Here is a 24,592-nt window from a genome sequence, read left to right as displayed (position 1 = left end):
GTTGAGGAGATGGCCAGGTTTGCATGACTCTCTTGTGCAAAGTGTTGGCCTGAAAGCAGGTGTATGAACGTTGCTGGAGCCAGCTCCCTGAAGCTGTTGCCTTTCTTTCTTTTGTAGTAACATTTAAGATAGTAGCTCACAGGAGCGGGTCATACCTTTAATATGAAGTTTTAAGAAGCAATACAGAAAAAAGCAGATTTTTTTTCCTTCTGCCACAGATGTAGCTTAGCCATTGGTATTTGTTATTAGAGCTGTTGTATGCAGCAAGAGCAAAGCTAAGAAATGAGGATGGGCAGGAGGAGGAGGAGTGAAGGACAGTTTTGAGATTGTGATGGCAAGTCTTGTTCAAAGTCAACTGTAGAGGGGTTTTGCACATTTCTAGCTGTATTACATATTTGGTATTTAAGTGTCTGCTTAGGAAAGACTATCTTCCAATAAGTAGAGCAGGTTTCCTTGTTATAAGAGGTTAATTTTGTCTCTTTAGTATCCATTTATTTATGTTCTTTACTAGATCAGTTTAATTGGCAATGCTCAATTCTGAGACTGAGGAAAATCTTAACTTATGAAGAATTGAAATCAGACAAATTACGAATCCATAAAGAAGTAATTAAAGACTGTATATGTATGACTTTTTCAAGTTAGGCTTCTGTAGCTAACTCCAACTTTTCCTGCTGCCTTCTATTCAAAACCAACCAGAAAACATTCTGTATATGCTGTTACCATATAGAAGCATATATTTAGAATCCATTTTAATAATGGTTGAAGCTAATATTCTCCTAGGGATATGGCCTCTGGGAACAGGACAATTAAGTTTCTGCAAGTTTTCAGCAGTATATTAATGAGGTAATATACTGGAAAGCACACATAGGCATTATTCAAATACTGTGCATGGCAATATCTCCTATGTTTCTAAGCAATTTTTGTTTGCTTATGGAAGCAGAGATGTGTGCACAGTAGGATATTGAGGTGTTAATTTGGGGAGGTGCAACTTGTCAGTAACTGAGATAGCAAGTATATATTTAACTGGGAAATAAGCTTATTGAAATCTTAGGTAACATGATTCTGATACTGCTGTGTAAGTCAAAAGATGTGATTGAAAAATGAGTTTATATAGACTTGGCATTACAAATTAGTGGATCTTTCTACAAATGCTTATAGATGAGCGTAGCTATTGATAGGTCTGACATTTTTTAAAGTCTGCAAATTCGTAAACTTGATTTTAGTAAATAAATTGTGTTTATATTTACTATACTGTAATAGATTAGTAGACTAGGTATCTGTCAAGATGGCTGTGTTGTATTACAGTAGCAAATTATTGTTAAGTATGTGAGGGATGTCGTATGTAAGTTAGACTGTGACATTACAGGATTGTAGCCTTATTGCTGCAGGCCCTTTTACGTCTCATATTGCCTGTTCAAATAACTGTGTTTATATTTAGATGGTGTATGTTGAGTAAGGTGAGACTGTCTTTATGCTGCTGACCCATATTCAAATCTAATGTTGCATTTACCAAGTTAAATGATTGGCTATCAATTAGTTCTATTTAGAGAAACGTGGAAACACTCATTAGGTTCAGTGGAAGTGTCAGGTGCATGTGAATTGCTACTTTGCACTTTGCAAAATATGCTGCACTTAACTTTAATCATATACGATTGTAATGAGATCTTGTGCGCTGCTAGCCTGTGCCAGCAGACACCAAGCAGCTCTTCATGGAAGAATGCTAAATGAAAGCTGTTTCAGTAATTGCCTGGATCTCTAGCCTCATTAGGCAATGGGTCAAGAATTCAACTTCCTTAAGTTCCCTCCTCCTATATGGCTGTGCAAATGTTGCAGCCCATCAGCAAGCAGTTTGCAGACCATGGCTAGGAAGCCTGTGCCATAGGTACTTCAAACTTTTGTCTGTTAAAGCGTGTCTTTCCCCCATCTATTTTTATGACTCCTATCCTGCTGGAGCAGGGACTGGGGGTGGGACCCAGCAGTTCATCCTGCTTTCTTCAGTGCTGCTTTGGTATTTGAAATCCAAACACTGAATGAAAATAATTTGCTCCTTATTAAAATAGGCTTCTTTAGGACTTGTGCATTTTGGTGGTGTGTATTTCTTGTTCTTAGTTTCTTCACAATCTTTACAATATCTTCAGAATCTTGCCCGTGGCGGGGTGAGGAGAGGGAGAAAATGTTGGGCCAAAATTAAAATTAATGATTCGGGCCTTTTTTCTCATGTCATGGGAAGAACTGGTTTCACAGTGGAGCCTGGTCTTTTTTCCTTAGAGGTGCTCGTAGGAGCAATCCTCACAATATACAGCAAAACAATTCAGTATAAATTCCATAGTTGAACCATCTCCTTTGTCCGTAGCGAACAGCTTTCCTGATGACCGCTCCGTATGCTGGTGTACAGCTCTTCTGCTTTGGAGGGAGTTCATCACAGATTCACGCGCTCCGAGATCTACAACAATTATCAGTCCTTTTCCCAGCTTTTGTCTCTAGTTTGAACTTTTTCAGCCTCTCTAGAAGTTGCTTGTCTGTCAAAGAGCTGTACTGTGAAGAAAGAATTTTCTGGCACATGGTTTCTAAGAAACAAACGCATCTTTGAAAATACTGATCTCTTATGTTTAAAAATATTATAAAAGTCTATTTTGTGCTTTTAAGAAAATGCAGAGATTTGAATGTTGTTACATTTAGAGGAAAAGCGTGACCAATTGTTTCACAAAAGTTATCTCAGATGATGTTACAAGAAATCCCCAAATATTGTTATGGTTTTATTGACTGCTTGGATTTATAAGTAGGTGTTCACTTCAGAAGAGGGATGAGTGTTCCTGTTTGGTTTTTTTTTTCCCTTTTAACTTTGAGAAACTTCAGGACACTTAGAAGCGCTAACTGTGGTATTAGTAAAGCCGTACTAATGAAATGACATTGCAGTATGAGCATACATGATAAAATGCTGTCTTCAGCTCTGGAAAGTTGTGCTTATGTTGCTCTGGGTTTCATCTAGAATGGATTTAATTCTCTGTTAAGTAGACTGTGTTCAAAAGAGTGGCCAGCCAGAGCAGCTTCCCTTAAATTCAAGTATGCTGAGAGAAGGGAGTATTGACCTTTCTGATACATTTTCTGGAAGCTAATGGGGTATGAAACTGTCATCCTGACAGTTGTTGAAGACTTTTTTCTCTGTGTCTTGGCACAGGGGAGACGAGCAATACAAGGTACCTGAAAAATCAGAGAAATTAATTGTTTGTGTTTCCTTAGATCATCTAAAGAAATAGGCAGTTACTCCTAAGGCAGTGTATCTGCAGAAACTGTGAAAGTAAGAGGTAATTTATTATAAATATATTTCCCTACTCTCTATTTTTACTTTTCCTCCTTTCCTTTATAATAATTACTTTACAAATTCCAGTAGGGAATTGAAGAGGAAAAAAAATTGTGCTTTGCTTTCTAAAAAAATCCTCTGCAAGCAAGTCACAATCTTTGATTGAGGACTTCTAGAAATAAGTTCTTCCCTTCAGTGGGATTAGCAGTGTTCGTTCTAAGTTCAGAAATAAACTGTGGGTGTTCCTTGATAGCAGTAACTCTAGATTGTTTCAGTTCCTCTTTTAAAATGACTAGTAAATGTTTGCCACAGTCTATGTAATTGTTTGTTCTAAATACATAAACTAAATATGAAGTTTCTTTAAAAGGAGATGGAAGGGGGGTTTTGTGTTTACAGCGTTTAGAACACTCACCAGTGTTGCTTTGCATGTCATATAGGGGTGTATACTAAAACACACTTGGATTTTATGCATCCGTTTAAGGAAAACAGGAAGCAAACCCAGAAATCTTTGTCTATTGATTTGACTCTTCCTCTCTTGCAAAAGCATGTTTATTTACATAAGTATAAAATACTATTTCACTGTTTTTCTTCTGTCCTTTGGCTCGTCTACTGAAAACAGTAGATAAACCATGAGATCCGTTATTATTTGTGGTCTCTAAAATTTAGTAGCACTTATACAGACACGGTACTGCCTGGCATCTTGGAAAATCCTCAGATATGCAATGCAGTAAATATGATAGGCTTTTCTCAGCCTTCTGGGATTTGTTTTTCTAATGGTCTCAGTAGTGGTCTGGGTGGTAGGAGTACTTGGTAAAGATCTGAACTGTGCTCTGGATTCCCTTTTGACCTGAGAGTAATTTTTTGTTTACTCTGTATAATGAAATGGGAGTGTTAGTTAATCAGTTTTCCTGCAGAAGTTATAAATCTGCTTTTTTTTTTTTTTTTTAAGTGGTTTGTAAATGAAAAGTAATTACTCTCATTGTCCTTAGCATAAAAATGGTTGGTTATCTAAGAATAAGCAAATCTATTGCATGGGGACTTCTTAAAAATTGTTAGTTTGTTGCTCTTTCTTACTGAGGAGTCCTCTTTTTTGGGTAGTGGTTAGTGTGTGCATATGTGGTGGTAGGGCTGGTCTGCTCTTGTATTTGTAAAAATGAAATAGTTTACTTGGCATAACCTTGACCACTGCTTTGAGACCATAGATGCAAGAATGTCACTTGGAATAAGTGACAAAACTGTCTACCGTTTGCTTTCTGAATCTTTTACAAAATACGGACAATTTATAAAGTTTTTGAAGATTTAAAGAAAACCTTTCCATTTATCATGTAACTTAAATATCAGGCATACTCTTTTCTTGTCCAGATACTGTTTGTTGCTGTTCTACTGTTTAGGCAAGCAATTTTAGAGTTACTTTGCAAAACATGTAAGCTTAACTAGCATGGATGCGTATTCATTTCACTGCTTCTCAATTTCTTTTCCCTCAGGAGTCATCTTGCTTGATATCAGGTCTAGATATGTATGAGATAAGTGTCTTCCTGAAATAAAACTGACCCGTTTTGTTGGAAGCTTTTACTTGAAGGTGATTTTGACTGGAATGGCTTAAACTTAAAAGCCATGAATATCGAAGTCAACTTGTGATACCAATTGATGTGATATTCTTGAATGCAGAATAAAACAAAACAACCAATAAAAATTAAATAAGCCAATAGCTATGTCCTTTACAACAAATGCAGTAATATTTTGTAGTGGTGACATGTACCTTTTCTGAATATCTCAGAAAAGTTTATAAACAGTGAAAGAAATTCCTACTCTTTTGAGGAAGAATAGCAGAGATTCCTGCCTGGCAGGTGTGGGAACAGCACAAAGGGGAGAACTGACCTGTCTGAATATATGCAATAATCTTCAGCAGATAATTTAGGGCGATATGTATTTCTTTGAAATTCATGTATTTCTCAGTTCTGTGTGTTACTACTTGCTTGCTCTTCTTTCAAGGGCCTTATATAATAATCCCTTATTTTAATTCACTTTTTATCATCTCTCAGTATTCTTACAAAGAAGTGGGCAGTATATTATGTGGTTGTTATTGCTATGTTGCTATTTATATCTATTTAGAATAAACAAATACTTTCATGTACTTTAATACATGATTTCTTAAATTTCATCTGTATTTAAGAAAAAAAATTAAACAAGTAACCTATTACAGAAATAATGATTTGTTCCAGGTTTTTCTTCTAGTTGATATGTTTTCATTTTTAATACAGTATTGAATTGTAATTATTCCTTGTGTCATCAAACCAAATAAAGTGTCCAACCATCCTGTTAAGTGGTCATTTCAGGATGGTTCTCCAGATGAACTTCCTGCTCCAAAGCACTGTATGCTTAAAATAGACATACTTTCCCGGGTTGTCGTAAACATACCGGGAAAAATACAGTGAATACTAGTTGTATAATAAAGTTACCTTAAGAAATAGTATTATATATGTCATCAAAGGACACAGAATTTTGTGCTTCCCTTCTGCATTACTTAAAGTTTCTGGCAGAGCACTGAGGTGCTTTCATATCATAAAGAAAATTCTCAGCTAAAATGAGAGAATGTTCTTGCAGTGAGTTTTTTAGATTAAAAAGATTATAGTTGTGTCCATAAAGTATAAAAATAGAAATAATAAATCCAAGTCAAATAGGGAGTTGAGTAAAATGTTTCATGTAGTGGAGGACTACTGTGGGGCACTGGCTGTTCATGTCATGGGAGAGAAGGGGTGGGGAGGAGTGATCCACTTACCAACTATCTGATGCTTTCAGTCATTTGACATTTTTGTTGCAGCTCATTTATTGTATTTTATGGTCACCTCTAAATCTGATTTTGAAGGTGTTTGTTTAGGACACTGCAAACTTTCTATCCAGCGTCAGCCTTACATTTAGATCTTCTTATCAGAGGGTCATTTCAAGCCTACTGCAGTAGCAGGATAACTGACCTTTTTCTGTAGTTTAATCTTGCTGCTTTTGAGTCTATGACTTACAATTAGCAAAAAACCCTCTTGGATATTTGCTATTTGATTGAAAAATTGAAAGAAAGCAGATTAACGTGGGCTACTCTAGACCATTTTCAAATATAATTTATTTTTAGAGATATGTTAGGTAAAAACCATAACATGTTAGAAAAGTCCAGTGTCTGTTGTACTCCGGTTTGGCAGGTTTTTAAGAGACAGACTACTTATGTGTTTGCTGTTCTTTAGGAATGTGTAGGCTTTTGAAAAGTATATTGAATTTTATTTTGTCTTTAGCAGAGCAGTTAGTACTGGAGTCAGGATTTTGTCTTAACTGGATGTATAGCTAGCAAACAGAGCTGTAGGGTGTATGTTGTTTGTACTGGTAAAACGGTGGGTTGGAGGGTAAAGTGGCCAACAAACTGATACAGACTTAAGGCATCCTCTCAAGCCAGAAATGTGTCTTGATGGTTTTTTATACAGATGAGTTATACTTCTACAGGGAGATACTGAAACTTAATAGAAGTTTTAAAAGAATCTGGAGGTCACAAATACTACATAGTTTGAGTTTATCAATAAATAAACTCCAGATTCCATGACAGTGTCTTCCTAAGTTGTTTTAGTAGGAAAACTATTGTCACGCCAATGAAACACACTGTCCCCACCTTACATTATTGGTGGACAGAAATCCTTTGATGAACTATTCTCCAAACTGGGGTTTTGTACTACCTGACATCCTACAGGCATCTGTTCAATATATAACTGTGTTTTGTTGTTGTTTTTGGTTTTAGTTTCTCCAGCAATGGATTCTCAAAACCTTGGATGATGAATTGAGAATATGGTCATTTCAATTGTGAATTAGATTAACGTGGGAGCAGTTGAAGGCACTTTAGGATTAGCATTGACTGCTGGCAAGCTGGAAGAATGACCTGAAATAAATATCTTAAGAACATGTGGGAAGTGCTACACTTCAAATACAAATAATTATTCAAATAAATATAAGATAGGGTACCTGATGAGGCAGTTGGCTTGCAGAATATGAGAAATGAATGAGAATTGGCGTTCTCTGTTGCAAGCATCTCTCTCTCTCTCTTCCCCCCCCCCCATTGAAAAAACATTTTGTAAAGAAAGGAGTAATCTCTGTGAAGAAGACTAGGAGTAATTAATCTAGGGAGGGAGATTAGATATTAGAAAAAAATACTAATTGTGAGAATAGTTGAGCTCTATAATAATTTGCATAGGAAAGCCAAGGCATCCCTATTGTCAGAGGTTTTTAAGAACAGGTTAGACAAGTGTCTGAGGTTGGTTGATTCCTCAGTTGGATAGATGGATTAGTGTTCCTGAGGTCCTTACCAGCTGTTTTCTCTAATTACCCTGAAAATAACTGTAATAGAAGTGGCTTGTGTAGAAGATAGCATTCATTAGTAAGAGTTGTTGGGGTTTTGTTTTAGACAAGCAAAGACTTTTTTTTTCCTTCAAAGCACCAGATAATGTATTTGTTGGCTAAGTTTAAGAAAGTCCTGAGAGAAGATGACTTCTGTGCCTTGATGAGAGCGAGCTACCTCTTACTAAATTTAAATACAAAAATTACACTTCCTAACCGCCTTTTTTTTTTTTTTTTTTTTTAAATGTGTTTGTTTATAGGTGCTTCTGCCTTGCACAGTTACTAAGTTTAGTATTAGCTTGAGTGCCTTTCTTCACCCTGCCTTGTTTCTTTGATCACTCTGGAAAAGTGAAGTTGTATTCAGTAATTTAACACTGGTATAGAAAGACACTAGGCACTTCTGTGTTAGGCTGTCATAATGTCTTTTAAATCAAAATTGCTTTAAAAAACAATTGCTGCTTCTGGTTGTATAATTATTAAGGAGGAGTCACTGTTGTTTATGTATTTATTGGTGTCTGTATCAGGACTGTATCTTCGTAAGTTTTTGGTAATTTTTTTTTTTCTTTGTTTCTTCTGCTGATCAAAAGGGCTTAGCCTGGAATATTTTTGAGGTATAGTATTACATGACATTAGTTTTTAATGTTCATTTGAAAAATCTTTTTTTTTCAGGTCTTTGTCTTGAGAAGTTGCCAGTTTCTTCTTCGGCTAGCAACCTCCATGTGGACCGTGAACAAGAAATTGTTACATGCTATGAGAAGGCTGGGGATATTGCCCTCCTGTACCTTCAGGAGATAGAAAGGGTAAGCTGGGATGATTTGCTTAATTGAAGAATTGTGTGGCTCATCTTTCACTGATGTGGTGTTACCAGCATTTTGGTAACTCAACTAAAAGATGTCTGATATTTGTTTTCTTAGGATTTCAATGCACACTTACAATTGGGTAATAAATTAGTGTGCATTAATGGATGTCTGGTAGCTGTCCTTCTGACTGTTCTCTCATTCTGACCTCTTAGAAAATAGTGCTAGTAGTCCAAAAAGGGACAGAGCTCCTCTGAACTACTGTGTGTGTTCAAGATGCTGATCTGTGGCCTCTGTTAACCTATGGTAGTTCTTTTATGAACATAGGATTATGGTGTGTTTCAAACACACATGTGGGAATATGTACATTGTATGTATATACTTACTAGCTTTTCAGATAATTCTTACAAAGAGTTCATTTCAAAATGAAGCTATGAAGATTGAAAATTGATCTTGTTGATGTTTATTTGGAGCCAGTAACTTCACTGCTCTTAAATCCTCGTTGTAAAACTACTTGAAGGTAAGATTCTGAAATGACATTGTACCTGTCAACAAGACCCTTGATGTATCAGTGGGGTGTCCAGAATAGTAACTGAAAGTGTATTTGCTTCAACTAATAGGCACAATCCTGGGACAATATAAAAATCACCAGATGTGATAGCCAGAAAAACGTATGATTTTAAAATATAGGTGAACTTGAGATAAATCTTAATAGTTCTATAAATTGGATCAGGACAATGTTCTCAGACTTGATAGCCCATTTGTCATTTTATCTCAATATATCTCACTGTATGTATGAAACTACAGTTACTGTTAAAAGTACTTGGATATTTTTTCCTAAAAGAGACAGTTGTCTACATCTGAATCCGGACTGCAGAGTTGCTCTACTTTTCATACTACGTATGAGTAGAAAGATAGCCAAAAATCTGAGGTACTAGATATGTAGAAAGCCTGTTTTTTATTGATGAAAGCTGATATATCTGAGCTTCTTAATGTTAGACAAAATATAACCTACAAACAGCTCTGCAGAATATTAGGCAAGTTACTGTTTTCTTTTTTCCCCCCATTTTATAAGTTACAGATTATGAATTATGGGAAGTTAAAGTTAGACTTTTTATTTGTAAAGACCCTAATGCTTAGTGATTTAAAAGCTTCAGGCTTTACCTGAATTTAAAGGGATACATAGGCTCTTCTGTTTTCTCCTCTTGTTTTCATTTACACCATTAACCTTGTCTTCTGTTTCTTACCACTTAGCAGAAACCCTTCAAGTGTTTGTCCTGGTTTTGGCTGGGATAAAGTTAATTTTCCTCCTAGTAGCTGGCATAGTGCTGTGTTTTGGATTTAGCATGAGAATAATGCTGATAACACACTGATGTTTTAGTTGTTGCTAAGTACTGCTTATGCTAGTCAAGGACTTTTCAGCTTCCCATGCTCTGCCAGGTGCACAAGAAGCTGGGAGGGGGCACAGCCAGGACAGTTGATCCAAACTGAGCAAAGGGCTATTCCATACCATGTGACGTCATGCTCAGTATAGAAACTTGCTTTGTACATTATTATTACTATTATTATTATATTGTTGTTATTATTATTACTATTTTACTTCATTTCAATTATTAAACTGTTCTTCTCTCAACCCAGGAGTGTTTCTCACTCTTACTCTTCCAATTCTCTCCCCCATCCCACCAGGGCAGGAGGAGTGAGCAAGCGGCTGCGTGGTGCTTAATTGCTGGCTGGGGTTAAATCATGACAGTGTTATAAATGCTTTTTCTTGAAGAAAAGAAAATTTGTGGTACTCTTTGTTTCCAGGAGTTACACACTACTGCATTTTATTTAGACTTTGAGATATGTCGGCACAAAAGTCAGTACACTTGGAGCTCTATTCTTTGGCTTCTGAATACTGTTAGAATGAAGCAAACTAGCAATATCAATCTGAGCCTTTTTTTCAGATCTATTGCTTACAAACCTCAGGCCTGTCATTTGACAATTGTCTTTCAAGGGGTTATTAGATACAGTTAGGATCACGCAAGCAAAAGGAATGGGAAAGAAAAGTTTGATGTAATGGAAAGAAAAGTCATTAACGTTTTTTAAATACATATAATCTTTTTTTCCTGAGTTTTTTTGCTTTAGGTTTTTTGTTTGTTTTGTTATTGTCTTTTAGTGGCTGGTAGACTATGTGTGGTTAATATGAAGGCAAATGAAAGCTGATAGCTCTCAATTTTGCGAGAGCATTTTTAATGTCGATGTAATACAAATTAAGTTATTTCTGAACTGTTTTTTGGAAATCACTCTGGAGATCACTTTTAATCTTCTTACTGCTTTCTGCAGCAGTCTTTCCTAACCTAATAGGTTTTCAGATTTTGAATAACATCACCTCCTGCTACTGAATAAGGTTGCAAATAAGCTTTTTTTCATACGCTTTTCTTTTGTATGCTATTCTTCACAAAATTTTCTGAAAAGTATTGTAAATTTTTTCTTAGTAGCATTTTTGCTTGGTGAAGAAATTACCTTTAATGGTATAGCCAAGAGCAAAAAGATTTATATTTAGGTAGAAATGGAGGTAAGGATAGAAATATTCTACTAGCCGCTGCCTACAAATGAAAAAGACTTCTCCAACATTAAGTATTAGCTTCTGTGTAAAAGTCCACAAAACTTGATTTTTATTTTTTTTTCTAAATACACTTTTTTGCTTTTTATTTTGTTCTGTTAGGTAATTAATGCCAATATACAAAACAGAAGCCCTAAGCCAGGGCCCACTGCACATGAACAAGAACTTGGTTTTTTCTTGGAAACAGGACTTCAAAGAGCACATGTTTTATATTTCAAGAATGGGTAAGATTTGATTCTCCTTTTTTTTTTTTTTTCTTGTTTGCTCTTTTGTTTAGGTTTTGTATTTGCGATCTAACTGGGCATCATAATTTTTAGCAATTGTGGATTGTATAATCATGAGGCTTCTAATTAAAGTAGTAACATGTTGATTGGAATAGTAAGGCTGCCCATACTGTATTTATTTACATATTGTAAAATCATGTAATCAAAGTATATTAAACAAAAAGCATTTAATATTTTTTACTTACTAAATGTGAGAACTTAAAATACCTTAAACTTTAACTATTTGAAATTTCTTTTACTCTATTACTAGACTGTTAGAAAGTGATTGACAACATATTGAAACTCTTGATTTTTATAATTTTGATTTTATAATTTTGTTCAAAATCTCTTCAGTTATCACTTATTTTAACATTATGCTGCAGGATAAATGTGCATCAAGATCAACAGTATGTATACAAGTATACAATCTCCATTGTACCTGCTCTATAGATCCTTTCAGATTCTGCATGGGAGATCCTGTATAATTTATTTGAAATAAGGCTTCCCCTAAAAGCCTAAAAATAAATTCAGATGTTACAGAAAATGAAAAAAGGAATACAACTCTCCATTTTTAAGAGCTTCAAAACTTGGCACAAATGGTTTTTAAGTACATTTCTGACATTTGTTCTTGAAATCAGATAGTTTAAAAATTTGTTTGCAAGGCTTCTTATTTCAGTAGAAAGATGTGGTTTGATTGAAGTATTGGAATTCTTGATAGGACTACTGTTTTGTACCAAAAATGTTTCTTATTCTTTCAATTACTTAAACAGGAGTTGAAGGGAAATCGTGCAGTGTCTGTAAAGAGTTCGAGATTATAATGTACTGATGGTAGGGTGACAAAAGGCTATCCAAGTTTTCAAACCATTCTGGGATTTCAGCATGGAAATGATTGCTAAGCTTTTTAAATCTCAGTCTCAAAGTAATGAAGTAGTGCTGCAGTAACACATGATCTGAGAGTTACATTTTAGTTCTGTTTTCATCATTTAATTGCAGGAGGAATGGAATGTTCTGAAAGTTAATTTTTTTTAATTTACCAGAGCTAAAAATGTCTGTTTTCATGCCTGCACAAAAGATAATTAAAATATATGTAATGAAAGAATCCTAGTGGCAATCATGGTTAAGAATAAGCTAAAAATTCCCCATTGTGGCGAATTTTGATTGAAGGCCAGGAATGGAAACGGTCCATCTAATCTGACATGTTGTGCCTAAAAGCAATCAGCAATAGGCATAGCAGATTAAGATTAATTAAGAAAACAAAAAACAACCCCACAGAAAAGTTGTGCAGTGGGTTATTAAGGAACATCCAGCCCACAGGAGTGTTTTTCCGAGACCATATCAGTTGGTCTGGTGTGAACTTTGAAGGGTTGATTGTACTCCATGTACACTTCAGTCCTTCACAGTGAAGCTGTTGGTGTTCTTGTTACCTCCTACATAAGCATGTAATCTTTTTTGCAGTCTTGAGTACAATGGTCGCTTGCAGTTTACAAGCTAATTATACATTGTATATTTAATTTTAAATTCCTTCTTCCAATTTCATTGGCCAGTGCTACTTTTTTTTGTGGTATGGGAGGAAGTGAGGTGTTAGGAAAAATAGCTCTGTGCTGATCATTATTTTACATATTCCTGCCATTATATCCTTTAGTTTCCTTTCTCAATTTAGAGCCAATCACAATTATTTCAAGATTTCCTAATACGGTCATTGTTCCAGGCTGCTAGTTATGTTGCAGCTTTTATGTGTCCCTTCTTCATTTTTTTAGTTTTTAACTTCAGTTTACCAGAACCGAACAGAACTTTAAATATATACTTTTCTAATAGTGACAAATTTATAGCATGCATTTTAATACATTTATTTTAAGGATGCTTTGCTTGGTTTTTAAATTTGTCATCTCTCCTGATACTAGGTTTACAGAAATTAGATTCAGGATCTTTCCATTAAGCTTTGCAACATACTTCAAGCTTGAATTTAATCCAAAATTGTAAAGATTATATGAACATATTCAAGGAGAGGAAATGTAGATATCTTTAATATGGCAGTTTAGAAACTGAAACATTTCTTTTAAATAAACTTTTTTTGCAGTTGAAGCTGTAGGTGTTAAAAGGGCTTCAGTCCTGTGGAGGAGGCAGGGAATCACCAGAGTTTAACTAGTTGTGAGTGATGGGGGAGAAGGAGAAGAGGAAAAGTGTGCCTGTCTGTTTTTACAGGCAGACTAATTCTGTTATTCATACTGCAATGCAGTAGAATCTCTTATTTGTGTATGTTTATGAAGTGAGGTTGACACCTTGGAAGAGTTCATTCTGAAATAAAATTCCTTTCACCAAACTATAACTTGGTATTTGTTTGACTCAGTTCAAATATCTTGTTGCCAGCATAATGTCTATAGTAATTTATGCATTACAGCATGCTTAAAGATCTGTGTAGATGTCTATGGATAAATGGTATGGATTTTTGGTGGGTTTTTTAGACTTCAGTTCCACTCCAATAAGTACTAATAAACATCTCTCAAAATCTGCTGGAGAATTGAATTTGTCTGAAGTCCTTTTGCTGTGGAGTGGGTTTTTGTTGTTATATATCTAGGGGTCAGTTGGCTAATCACTGCTTTTAATTACACTTCTTCCACTAGAAGTGGAAGCATCGTTTTTGTGCATGTGTCAGTTACAAACTAGAAAAGCAAATCAGATAACTTTTATACTAGCTGGAAGAGCATAATTTTAGCAGTAATGTAAGGAGTATTGCTGCCTACCCAGAAAGCCAGTTGATGTACTTTAAATTTCCCTTTGTTCACTAACTGTACAGAGATTTTCTTTTAAGCCAAGAAATCAAGTTTTGTAGAGGATTAAGTGGCTATCTTTTAGGTATGCATTATCTTGTATGAAAAACTAGGAAGTGTTTGAAACCTAACTTAGCCTAACTGCTAAGTGCTGGCATTTTGAAAATACATGGAAAAGCAATTATCTTTTTAAAAAAAAAAAAAAAAAAAAGTGGCAATAGTCTGACTGGAAGAACATTATTTTAGTGCTCTATTAAGACACAAATCTGAAATTAATGTTTTCTTCCAAAGTGTACAGAATTTTAATGAAGAATCAAACTACATACCCATTTTTCACTTGGGAGCAGAGGAACATTTCAGCTTGGAAATGGGTAACAGAGAAGTTGAGGAAGCTGTTCTAAAAAAGTAGGGTTTATGTGCTTTTTAAAAAGCATTCTGAAATATGTGACTTTAAATGTCTTTCAGGCTGATTACGCAACTTCCATTTAGTCTAGTAGTTGCTTTGTAATTTCAAATTGAAGGAGTTCAAAGTCCTGATGTTATTCCAAGAAAAGCTACGGGCACAGGAACTTTGACATTAGTACTTCAACATAGCTATTTTCAAGTCAAATGCCCCTGAGAGTGAAAGGACAGCAGTTTATGTACCCAGTAATCCTTTTATCCTAGCATTTGCTTTGTATTCATGTTCTGAGATAAACAAAATAAACTTAAATTGTAAATTTTTTTTTATTTTTGAGGTAGTAGTGTTCAGAAATATACTGGAAGTGTATGCTCTTAAAGCAAAAGAGCTTTCTGGTTGGAGTCTAAAATCAGGTGGCTGTTTTGTGAAAACCAGACTTCGCTAGCTTTCAGAGCTCTTTTTTGTGGCTTCTCCTATATTTCACACCCTCTCTTAAGGATATTGCTCTGTCAGAGTCCAGGACCCAGACTGCAATTTGGTCTGATATCCATCGTCATTCACATGCTGAATCAAAGCCTGAGGGACCTGCACCACATCTGTACTCCTCGTGGTGCCAGTAACCTGTGCTGGCACAGCTGCAGTGAAGCACGACCTCCCTGGTCTTCTCTGTGAAGTTGTTTCACAGAGGCTGGCTTTTTCTCAGTAGAAAATTACAGCACACACACACACACCCCGCCCCCAAACAAAACAAAACAAAAAAACCCAACCCATTTTTCTGCATATAGTTGATTTTTATTGGGTTACAAAATATATGACAAGCACAACAACAACAGAAAAAAACTCCTTAGAGTTAGTCATGTGTAGGACTTGTCTATGTAGAAGTTTGTTTCTTTTATCTATTTTTCTTTTTGGACCATAACACAAATAGGAATAGGATAGGAATATAGGTTTCATGTTAGTAATTGAGCGCAAATGGATGGAAGCCAATCCATAAGTGCTTCTGTTGCACATACATACCTATACAGTGCTCACAGCTGGAGATTCTACAGTGATGAAATCCATAAGAGAAAGATTTATGTAAATGCTTGACGTAAGTGCACATCAAGAGACTGTATGACCAGCTGTGCACTGTATTAAATACAGTGCTAGCTACCCATCACTCTCTGAATCTGTTGAGATCTTGTTGCATATCCTACATCAGTCTCAAAACAAATTGGTCATTAAATAAAGAATAGAAAGTAAGATGAAATTCTAAAATGTTGAAATCTTATGAAGTATTGCATTCTTTATATGTGAGATACCACTGCTGTATTGGAAAGTAAACTAGAAATTACGCCTGTTGCAGTTTTCAAAACAACTTTGTCCTGGAGATAACTGCTTGCATGTTTGTGTGGTTAGGAAACTAAGGCAGAATATATTCAAGATAGAGAGAAAAAACACTATTTTGTGATTGCTAACAAAAATGCGTTTTCAAAGGATACTTTAATACCTGTCATATCAGATGCTTTCCTCATCCTTCTTTAAGATACTGTTCTTACTCTGTTAGTTTTCATTGCAAAAACAAGATCTATTTGAATGTGAGGGGAATTTATTATTCCCTCAGATATTCAGGAAAAAAATCATCTATGAACAGTGCTTTCTCTTTCAATCCGTGTGTTGTGTGTTTATTGCTCAGAATTGTGTCTTAACGTCAAGAGTTTAAAATAAGATTGCAGTGTAAAGTTATAGATAGAAAATCTGGCAGTTTTACATGGAGGACTAGGGTGGATATAAACATAAAGAAATCACTTTTATTCAAAACAATCTCAAATAACCTTTGTAATAATTAATGATACAAAGCATGCTGAAAGAGTAATGTTTGTATCTGAGTTGATCTTGAATTGTGGTAATTTTAGTAATTTGCAGTTGGAATTCTGACTCTAGCTCACTTTTTTCCAAGAAGATACTTAGCACTTTTTAGCCCATGTACAAGTCTTGCTGACTGTGGCTGTTGCTTGCATTTGCAAGCATCAAATTCAGGGTTTTGGTTTTGTTGTGTTGTGATGGGCAGCAAACAAAATGGTATTGGGGCCTTAAATTGGGGAGGGAGTATTTAGTGCACTTCCCTTGCTCCCCCCAAAATACTTGCTTTACTGCTGTATTTAATGCACTTGTTTTTATTTCTTTCTCTGGTTTTGATATCGTTCTGAAGAACACTGCTTTGCATACCAGGTATCACATGGCATGGCTATGGCCGAAGTTGTTCTTTTTTTTTTTTTCTTCTTTTTGTCCCTTCCCTTGCAATTTGTAAGATGTGGATTGACAGGATCATACAGGTTGAAAGGGACACTAGAGGGGCCATCTGGGCCAGACCCCTGCTCCAAACACGGCCAGTGTAGAGCAGCTTCTCAGGGCCTTAGCCAGTTGTTCCGCGTGTCGCCAAAGATGGAGGTTCAAATTCTGACAAAGTTTGGGGCTTAGGAGTTTTGTGAACAATATTCATGAGATATATCACCTGAACCTACAGCTAACTAAGTCTTCTGAGTTTCTTTCGGTTAATGCTGATCTTTCTCTAAAGGACAGTTAGTTGCTGTACCTGGATGATAGTAATTTTCACCAAGAGGAAGATTTTGTTCTATAAATGTAGCATTTGGCCATTTCTGTTAAAGCTTTAGTAATAGTTTGACATGGAGCTTTTCAGTGTTTTGAATTACTTGTTACTAATTACGTTGGTTCTTTTTTCATATTGAAATCATGGTTTTGAACTGGTTAAAAATTATGGAAGCTGCCAGTTTTAACTGCAAAAATGTTAATTGACCCTGTTAACTTCAAAAGGAGGAAATTAGCAGGTAGGAGGACTAACTGGTGCTAGATTTCTTTATGATAGAAGTAGAAAGTGATTTGCTAAGCATTAAGGTACATTTTCTAAGGAAAGTGCATGTCACAGCGGTGATAATGGGAACTGGCTCTAGGAAGAACTAGGAGACTAATTATGTACAGAGCTTTAAAAAAAAAAAAAAGACTAGTACTGAAGGATGAGCCATCTTTATTTTAAATAGCAATAACTATTCATAACCTACTTCTGGAAAGAGTTACGTTATTTGACTCTTCAGCGCTATCCTCTTAAACTGTAGGCGGTGCTGTAGCAATCAGATTGTACCAGCATGTTTATATTCAAAAATCAGTGAACAGAAGACTGGTACAGTGCTAAGAAAAGCTGAATATTATGCAGGTGTTTGAGGCTCTGTGTGTCTGTTTTCATTTGTTATTGAGATTAAAAGCATTTGAAAACTCATCAGTTCTTTCAGAGTGTCCATTATTCAAATTATTTCCTTGTCATTAGCCAAACAATTTACAAAGTTGTTTCTAATTTTTTAAGATAAAAAGCAGTATTAGACTGACCATTGTGAGTATTCACTGCTGTGGATACTTTGGAGACATAATACATGTTACAGAAATGCTAGCCGCCCGTTGAAGCTTGAAAAGCAGGCAAGCTTTACTTTTATGTATTCAGGTGAACACTGGAAAATTCCCTTTCCCACCTGCTGATTTCCACATCCTTTCCTTTTAAAATATGTAACCGCCAGGGTAACATGTTATACAGCCAGTTTATTGAGGAGTGCTTGTAATATTTTTGTTGTTGTTGTTATTGACATGCAAGTATTTTGGTGTTTGTAATGAAATAGTTTTGGTTGGGTTTGGTACAGCTCTTAGATCTGACGTTTTCTGCCTCCCAAATGCTCCTTCCGATGCTGGCCCACTGTCCCAAATGGCCTTTTTCTGAACTCCCATTTGATACACTGTATTTTAAGCATGAGAAGGTAAAAAGTAACACTTCCTGCTCTGGGTGTACGGTAGTGCCCTTCGGCATTTTATTTCTCTCCTGTGCATAAGCATAGTGTGCATGTATAAATAGTTTTGACAAAATTTCAGTGCCTTTTTGTTTACCAAATCCCCGTATCACTGCAGCATGGGTATTTTAAAACAGTTTCTTTGGAAACAGGTAGCTCCTCAGAGATTACGTTCAAACAGACACATGTCTGGTAAGCAACTCAGCAGTGAAGTAATCTCATTTACTTCACTGTGATATTTTTGTAAGACTATTGGCAGGATGTTTTATAGAGGTGATCTCATGTTCTCCTTCCTGAAAGAAATGTTGCTCTGAGCCTCATGCTTAGGAATGCTGCATGAATTCTTGCCTGCAATAAATGAACAGAGGAGGAGTATAAAGAAAGGTGATTACTAATAAATATTCTGCTTGTATGTTTTGAAGTATTGGCACAGGCTTTTCTTTCCAGAAAGTGTTGTCCCTGTTTGTAGATACAACTCCTGCTTTCTGTGTTATATATAGTGTGAATTTGGGGAGTTTTGACTCTCTTTCCCTGCCTTTCCCCAAGTTAATGCATTCAATTACATTGAACACTGGTTCATGATTAATTTGAAGAGTATAAAAATAAAAGACGGCTTAGTAAATGTTTCCAGAATTGCCATTGTGTACAAAAGAGGAAAGGAGATCTTGTCCTCCATTCTACTTTGTATTTGCGATCAGGCTGTTATACTAAAACAAGAGTTGGCAGTAAAAGGGCAAAACTCTTATTAACTATACTGGTGAATAAATGGCACATAAACAACTTGAAGTAGTGGAGAACTGTGTGTGTTCTTCAGATTTTAACATCTCTAGCTAACCAGAAGCAGTAGCTTCAAAATTAAACATCTCCAGGGGTTACCAAGAGATTTAGAAAATCAACAGAGGTTTGATAACCTCTTGTTTTGGGTTTTTTCCTTTTCTTTTTTTCTTCTCCCTCCCCTGGTTCATTTTCATTATAATTTTTCACACTTCTATTGCTGTTTTAGCACTGCTGTCCAATATATTATTCTTTGGCTTTCATGTTGGACAGGCATACAGGGTCAGTGAATACCCCCCTTCACAACTCAACTCAATTCTTCATAGGTGTTGTCCCCTGTTTGCTTTCATCACAAGGGTGGCTCTCTGTTCCTCTCACCCTTTCTATTCTTTGGTGTCACCACTGGGAGGGCTGAACCACACGCAGTGCTCAGGATTTGGCCTTGTTTGTCATTGCTCAGCACTGTCTCTGGTTAAATATTTGATCACTTGCTTCAGATTAGGTCTTTGGGTTCTATCAAATGTTACACTTTCATTGACATATCCCAGCTGTTTTGTTGCTGCTTAAAATCTTGCATCTATCAGAGTATACTTCCTCTATGGTTTCTGCTGCTGATTTCTGACCTTTGAATCTTTAAGACATGTTGTAAAACCATGCCCATTTTGGTCACTCTGCTGAAGTTCTCTATGCTTTTATCATGCTTGATATTAAACTGAGTGGCCCCCTAGGTCTTCAGTTTGGTATTCTAAACAAAATCATGGTTGGTGCTGCACATTCTTCCTTCTAGTTCTGTAGGAGTTTTTATATTTTCTTTTAAATATAGATTAAATAACTCTATAAAGTTTATAACCATACAAATTGACTGATGTGTAATACACTATTAAATATTACAAGAGTAAATTCTATTTACTTTGTTCCCTCTGTTAACTTATTTCTTTAGCAAAACTTTCTGGCATGTTTAGCACTGTCTTCTTGTGAATTCAAGAATGGGCTTTTTTTGTTTATGATTTTCTTTGGTACCTTCTTAATCTACTCCCATTTCTTCCTCTGAATAGATCTCTGCTTGAAAGGAGAAACTTGCAAAATAATAGGAGGTAAAGGGAAGACTTCTAATGCACTCTGTCTCCAGTAACTGGAGAAGTCCTTTTGTGAATCCAGTCTTGGTGCCTTAATAGTTGAATCTGGTACTTAGTGTATACACATGCACGTATATACATGTATATAGTGTGTTGTATATATACACTTATATGAAAGAACGTTCTGAGGAGGAGCTGAGGTGATGGTGTCAACAGAAGTAGTAAACAAAACGTGTAGTGTTCTGACACTGTAAAGTGGAATTATGTGCTCTCATCTTCCCCATACCTACACTCCTGGTATGCATTTTTCTTGTTTGCGTTTTGCTGGTTCAGGTACTTGTTTGGCATTTCTGTGGAGTCATTTCATTCTCCATGTCCTGGTTTCGGCTGGGATAGAGTTAATTTTCCTCCTAGTAGCTGGCATAGTGCTGTGTTTTGGATTGAGTATGAGAATAATGTTGATAACACACTGATGTTTCAGGTGTTGCTAAGTACTGCTTATGCTAGTCAAGGACTTTTTCAGCTTCCAATGCTCTGCCAGGTGCACAAGAAGCTGGGAGGGGGCACAGCCAGGATAGTTGATCCAAACTGGCCAAAGGTCTATTCCATACCATATGATGTCATGCTCAGTATAGAAACTGGGGGAGGTTGGCCAGGGGGCAGCGATCGCTGCTCGGGGACTGGCTGGGTATTGGTTGGCGGGTGGTGAGCAATTGCATTGTGCCTCACTTGGCGTTATATATTATTATTACTATTATTATTATATTGCTATTATCACTACTACTCTTTTACTTTATTTCAATTATTAAACTGTTCTTATCTCAACCCAGGAGTTTTCTCACTCTTACTCTTCCAATTCTCTCCCCCATCCCACTGGGGCAGGGGGAGTGAGCGAGCGGCTGCGTGGTGCTTAGCTGCTGGCTGGGGCTAAACCACGACACTCCAAAACAGCAGAAAACAAACAGCAAAGAAATTATAGCTTTCTGTCATTTTAGTGAGATGAATTGATTAACTGGAAGGTGTGATAATTTATTTTGGAGATATATATCTAAACTTATCAGGATGTTTGCTTGAGGTGACTTGGATTGCATAAGATCCATCACTTTTCTAATTGTGGATAAAATTATGCTTCCCCCCCACCCATCCTTAAACCTGAGGGGAAGTAGACACAGGCATTAGCCACAACCATTGGAAGCATCATCAGTTGTGCAGAAGACTTAGCATTGTCCATTTGGTCAGACCTTTATTAAAGTTATTGCAGAAAGCCATAGAATTTCAGTCCTTTTTTTTTTTTTTTTTTTGTTTTTGTAAACTCATCTTTGTAGGGCTATGTAAAGCAATTGCTCTAGTATGGTAAACAGCATGCCTCAGTATTAGGGTGATGTTCTGTTACGGCTAAAGAGTTACTCTCTTGATTGTCACATTTCTTGCTTTTTGCTTATATAGTAACTTGGTGCAATGTAAAATAATTTCTGGTCTTAATAATGTGTAAATTACTCTTAATTGGCCACATGTTTTTAGCTGGAGTGTATGGATTTAAATCATTGTTATGTGTTTTTGTAAACATGTCAGTCTTACCAAAGTTACTGAAATGCCACTGTTCTGACTGGCATGCGTATCAAGAGTTTTGCCTGCCCTTACTCCTTCCCTTTAAAACAAATACCTTTCTTTTCTTTGCTATTTGAGTTCTTGGGAGAAAAACCCAAACTTTAAAACTTACAATGTACCATTGAGTTTACAAACATTGCATTTCTTTTTCTGTATATAAATATAAAGAGAGAGAGAAGGCGGAGAGAACTTGCATTTGGGAAATGGGCTCAATTCCAAAAGGAATTTCTGTTTCATCTCTTTGATCAAGCAATCTAGACCTCATTGTTCTTGTTTTTTCTCCTTTTAAAACATGAATATTTTTTAAATGAGATATAATAAGCCTCAGCAATGAGGTAATAGTTAGGCTAGTATAAGTAACTTAGCCTGTTCACTGGCATGGCTCTGGATACACTTTTCTCTCTTAAATGGGAGAAGTACTGACAATTTAGCCACCAAATTGCAGAGCAGGTGAGGTTTAGTCTAAGCTCACTAAGCAAAAACTTGTTCTAATTCCATGTTTAATCTATAAAAGGGAATGTTAGGCTAAATATTTGGGTTTTTTAATTGATAAGCATAAGAGAAATGCCTAACAAACAAAGCTGTTCTCACACTAATGGAGAAGATATTATCAGAGTATGCTCTAAATACAAAGTAAATTAATCTTATCAACCTTTCTGAGGTTAAATTTAAAACATTTTTTTTGTAGCCTGCTTTGGGTATATTGTGATTAGATCTCACTCCCTTTGTTATAAGGAATAGTGTTTGGGTTTTTATCCTAACATTTTTCAAATATAGGCTCCTTCTCTTGAGCAGTTTCTTTCATTCTTTCTACTGTTTTTGTGTGTGTTTAAAAACACAAAGATAGAAGTGTTTCTCTGGATGTGAGGTTTATCTGGACCACTAATGCCAAAGCACTGTGTTGTGTGATGCCAAACATGCTTTTTAAAACCAAGAGACTTCTTGGTGGTGATGGTGACAAATACATTTGTGCCAAAAGTTTGCTGCAGCTGGCCTACATGCTTATATTCACTCTTCTGATCCTGCAGTGAAAGTCTGTCCTTACTGCCCCTTAATTTTCTTTCTGCGCTTTCCTTGTATCATATCTACAGTTATTGATCTCTCTGTTTAGGAGTGAGCACCTTTGCATAGATGCAGTTAAAATATTTTCATTATTCTAAACAGAAATGCTGCCTGAAGTTTTCAAAGAAGCATAAAAGTTGATCTTGCATCAGAATAATTAATTAGGTTCTAACATATATTGTTGGGGTTTAGGGTGCAAATAGACAGAATGACGCAAGTTAGCCCTAAGGGCATCAATCTGTATAGGCTTTCAATAGTAGATTGTACCTTTAAAACCGTGTTCTCAGTCTTTAACCGGTATAGTGCTACTTAAAGAGTCAAAGCAGGGTTTTTTCCTTGAAGATTTAAAGCAGCAAACATTTTAATTAGTCTTTAAAAACTAGGAAGATGCAATTCAAAGGGCTTGACTTGAGCATGTTCTGATGGGAGGCAGTCATATAAACACACACATACGTAACTAACAGTGCCTATCTGTGGGTTGTCTTTGTCTTGTCTGAAACTACGGAAAATGTGCCATCTCTGAGTGCATGTTAACGTACCTTAAAATTCCTTGTCTCGAGAATGGAAGGGATCTCAAAGTCATTTACAGACACTGTGGGATGTTGTTTTCTAAGTTAATCTGCCCTTTTGCTCTGGCATTCGATCAACACGGGTGGAACTGCTAACATGACGGCACATCATAGTGAAAAGCAGGTACCAGTTGTGTGCTTCCTAGGCTAGGCAGGAAACGTATGTGCCAGAATAGCTGCCACCCTCTTCTCCCAATGGTACGAACTTAACAAATACAGGAAATGTACTTTGCTCAAAGCAGTGCAGTGTGGAGATCTACCATATTGTTCATGGTATATTTTGCTTCATTACTTGTGTCTCAAAGCATTTAACTACATTTTGGGGTGATTTAGATTGTAGTTTTGAAGTAGTGGGGTGTGGTTTTTTTTTTTAGTATACTTCATGTAGAAGATGCTCAACAAATCTGTATTGTGTTTGTGTTCACTTGTGCAGTGGATCAGTGTTAAACGCTTTATGAAGCAAAACGTAATTCTGTATTTTAAGTTGGGTTTTTTCTTGTACAATCCTATTGCTTTTTCCATGATACAGTAGAACTTCAGTCACAAGTTTCAGTCCCTTGCAAATGCTTATAAAATGTCATAGGTAACTAATAACAACCTGTCATGAAGTTCTTAAGGACTTTCAAAAGTTGCATACTTTTTTGTAGAGTATTTTTTTTTGTTCTTGTAACACATCAAAAGACATAAACTTCATATGGAAAAAAATGCTAATTCCTAAAATTTCATAAAGATATAAATTACTGTGATTTGAAGTTCTACTACATAGTATATGTTTCCTCTGTACTGGGAAATTAGTGTTTCAAGCTGACAAGTTCTTGCTCTTTTTTGACAGCTTTGCAGGGAATGTTTCAGGTTTTTGGCAAGTCTGTCTAGTTTTTTAAATCTTGTTATGAGGACACATGTGTGACTTTGCAATACAGTCCTTGAGAGAAAGCTCCATTCATGGGAAATACGCACTTAGAGCAGAGGACTTAAAGCTGGGATTCCAGTGGTCTGGTTTTGGCTCTCTAAAATATTTGGCATGTGGTATTACTGAATGGTATGTATTTTGGCTTTCCAAAGGTGCTTGAAGATGTCCAGCTTCCACTGAGTTCAGAGGTTTTCTTAAAATTTGGCCTACTGACTTTCTTTACTTATTTTGTTAGTATATGAAGTTGGTGTAATATTCATT

At 36.0% G+C, this 24,592-nt stretch overlaps 1 protein-coding gene across 6 annotated transcripts in view; it reads left to right on the top strand.

Annotated features, from left to right (window-relative positions):
• The window catches only part of TTC7B (tetratricopeptide repeat domain 7B), a 146,327-nt gene that overhangs the window by 27,751 nt on the left and 93,984 nt on the right, over positions 1-24,592 (top strand). For 4 of the 6 annotated variants that reach the window (XM_075712050.1, XM_075712048.1, XM_075712047.1 and 1 more), the window contains exons 4-5: positions 8,339-8,469; positions 11,174-11,295. In XM_075712050.1, coding sequence (XP_075568165.1) covers positions 8,339-8,469; positions 11,174-11,295 — 253 coding nt within the window. Of the gene's footprint in view, positions 1-8,338; positions 8,470-11,173; positions 11,296-11,717; positions 11,742-24,592 lie in introns of all 6 variants that reach the window. The other 2 variants (XM_075712052.1, XM_075712051.1) reach the window with 1 other exon arrangement.

This window comes from Pelecanus crispus, chromosome 6 (assembly GCF_030463565.1).
Source record: "Pelecanus crispus isolate bPelCri1 chromosome 6, bPelCri1.pri, whole genome shotgun sequence".
Classification (NCBI taxonomy): Eukaryota; Metazoa; Chordata; class Aves; order Pelecaniformes; family Pelecanidae; genus Pelecanus; species Pelecanus crispus.
The sequence above is the reverse complement of the archived record's forward strand: the minus strand, read 5'-3'. Positions and strand labels throughout refer to the sequence as shown.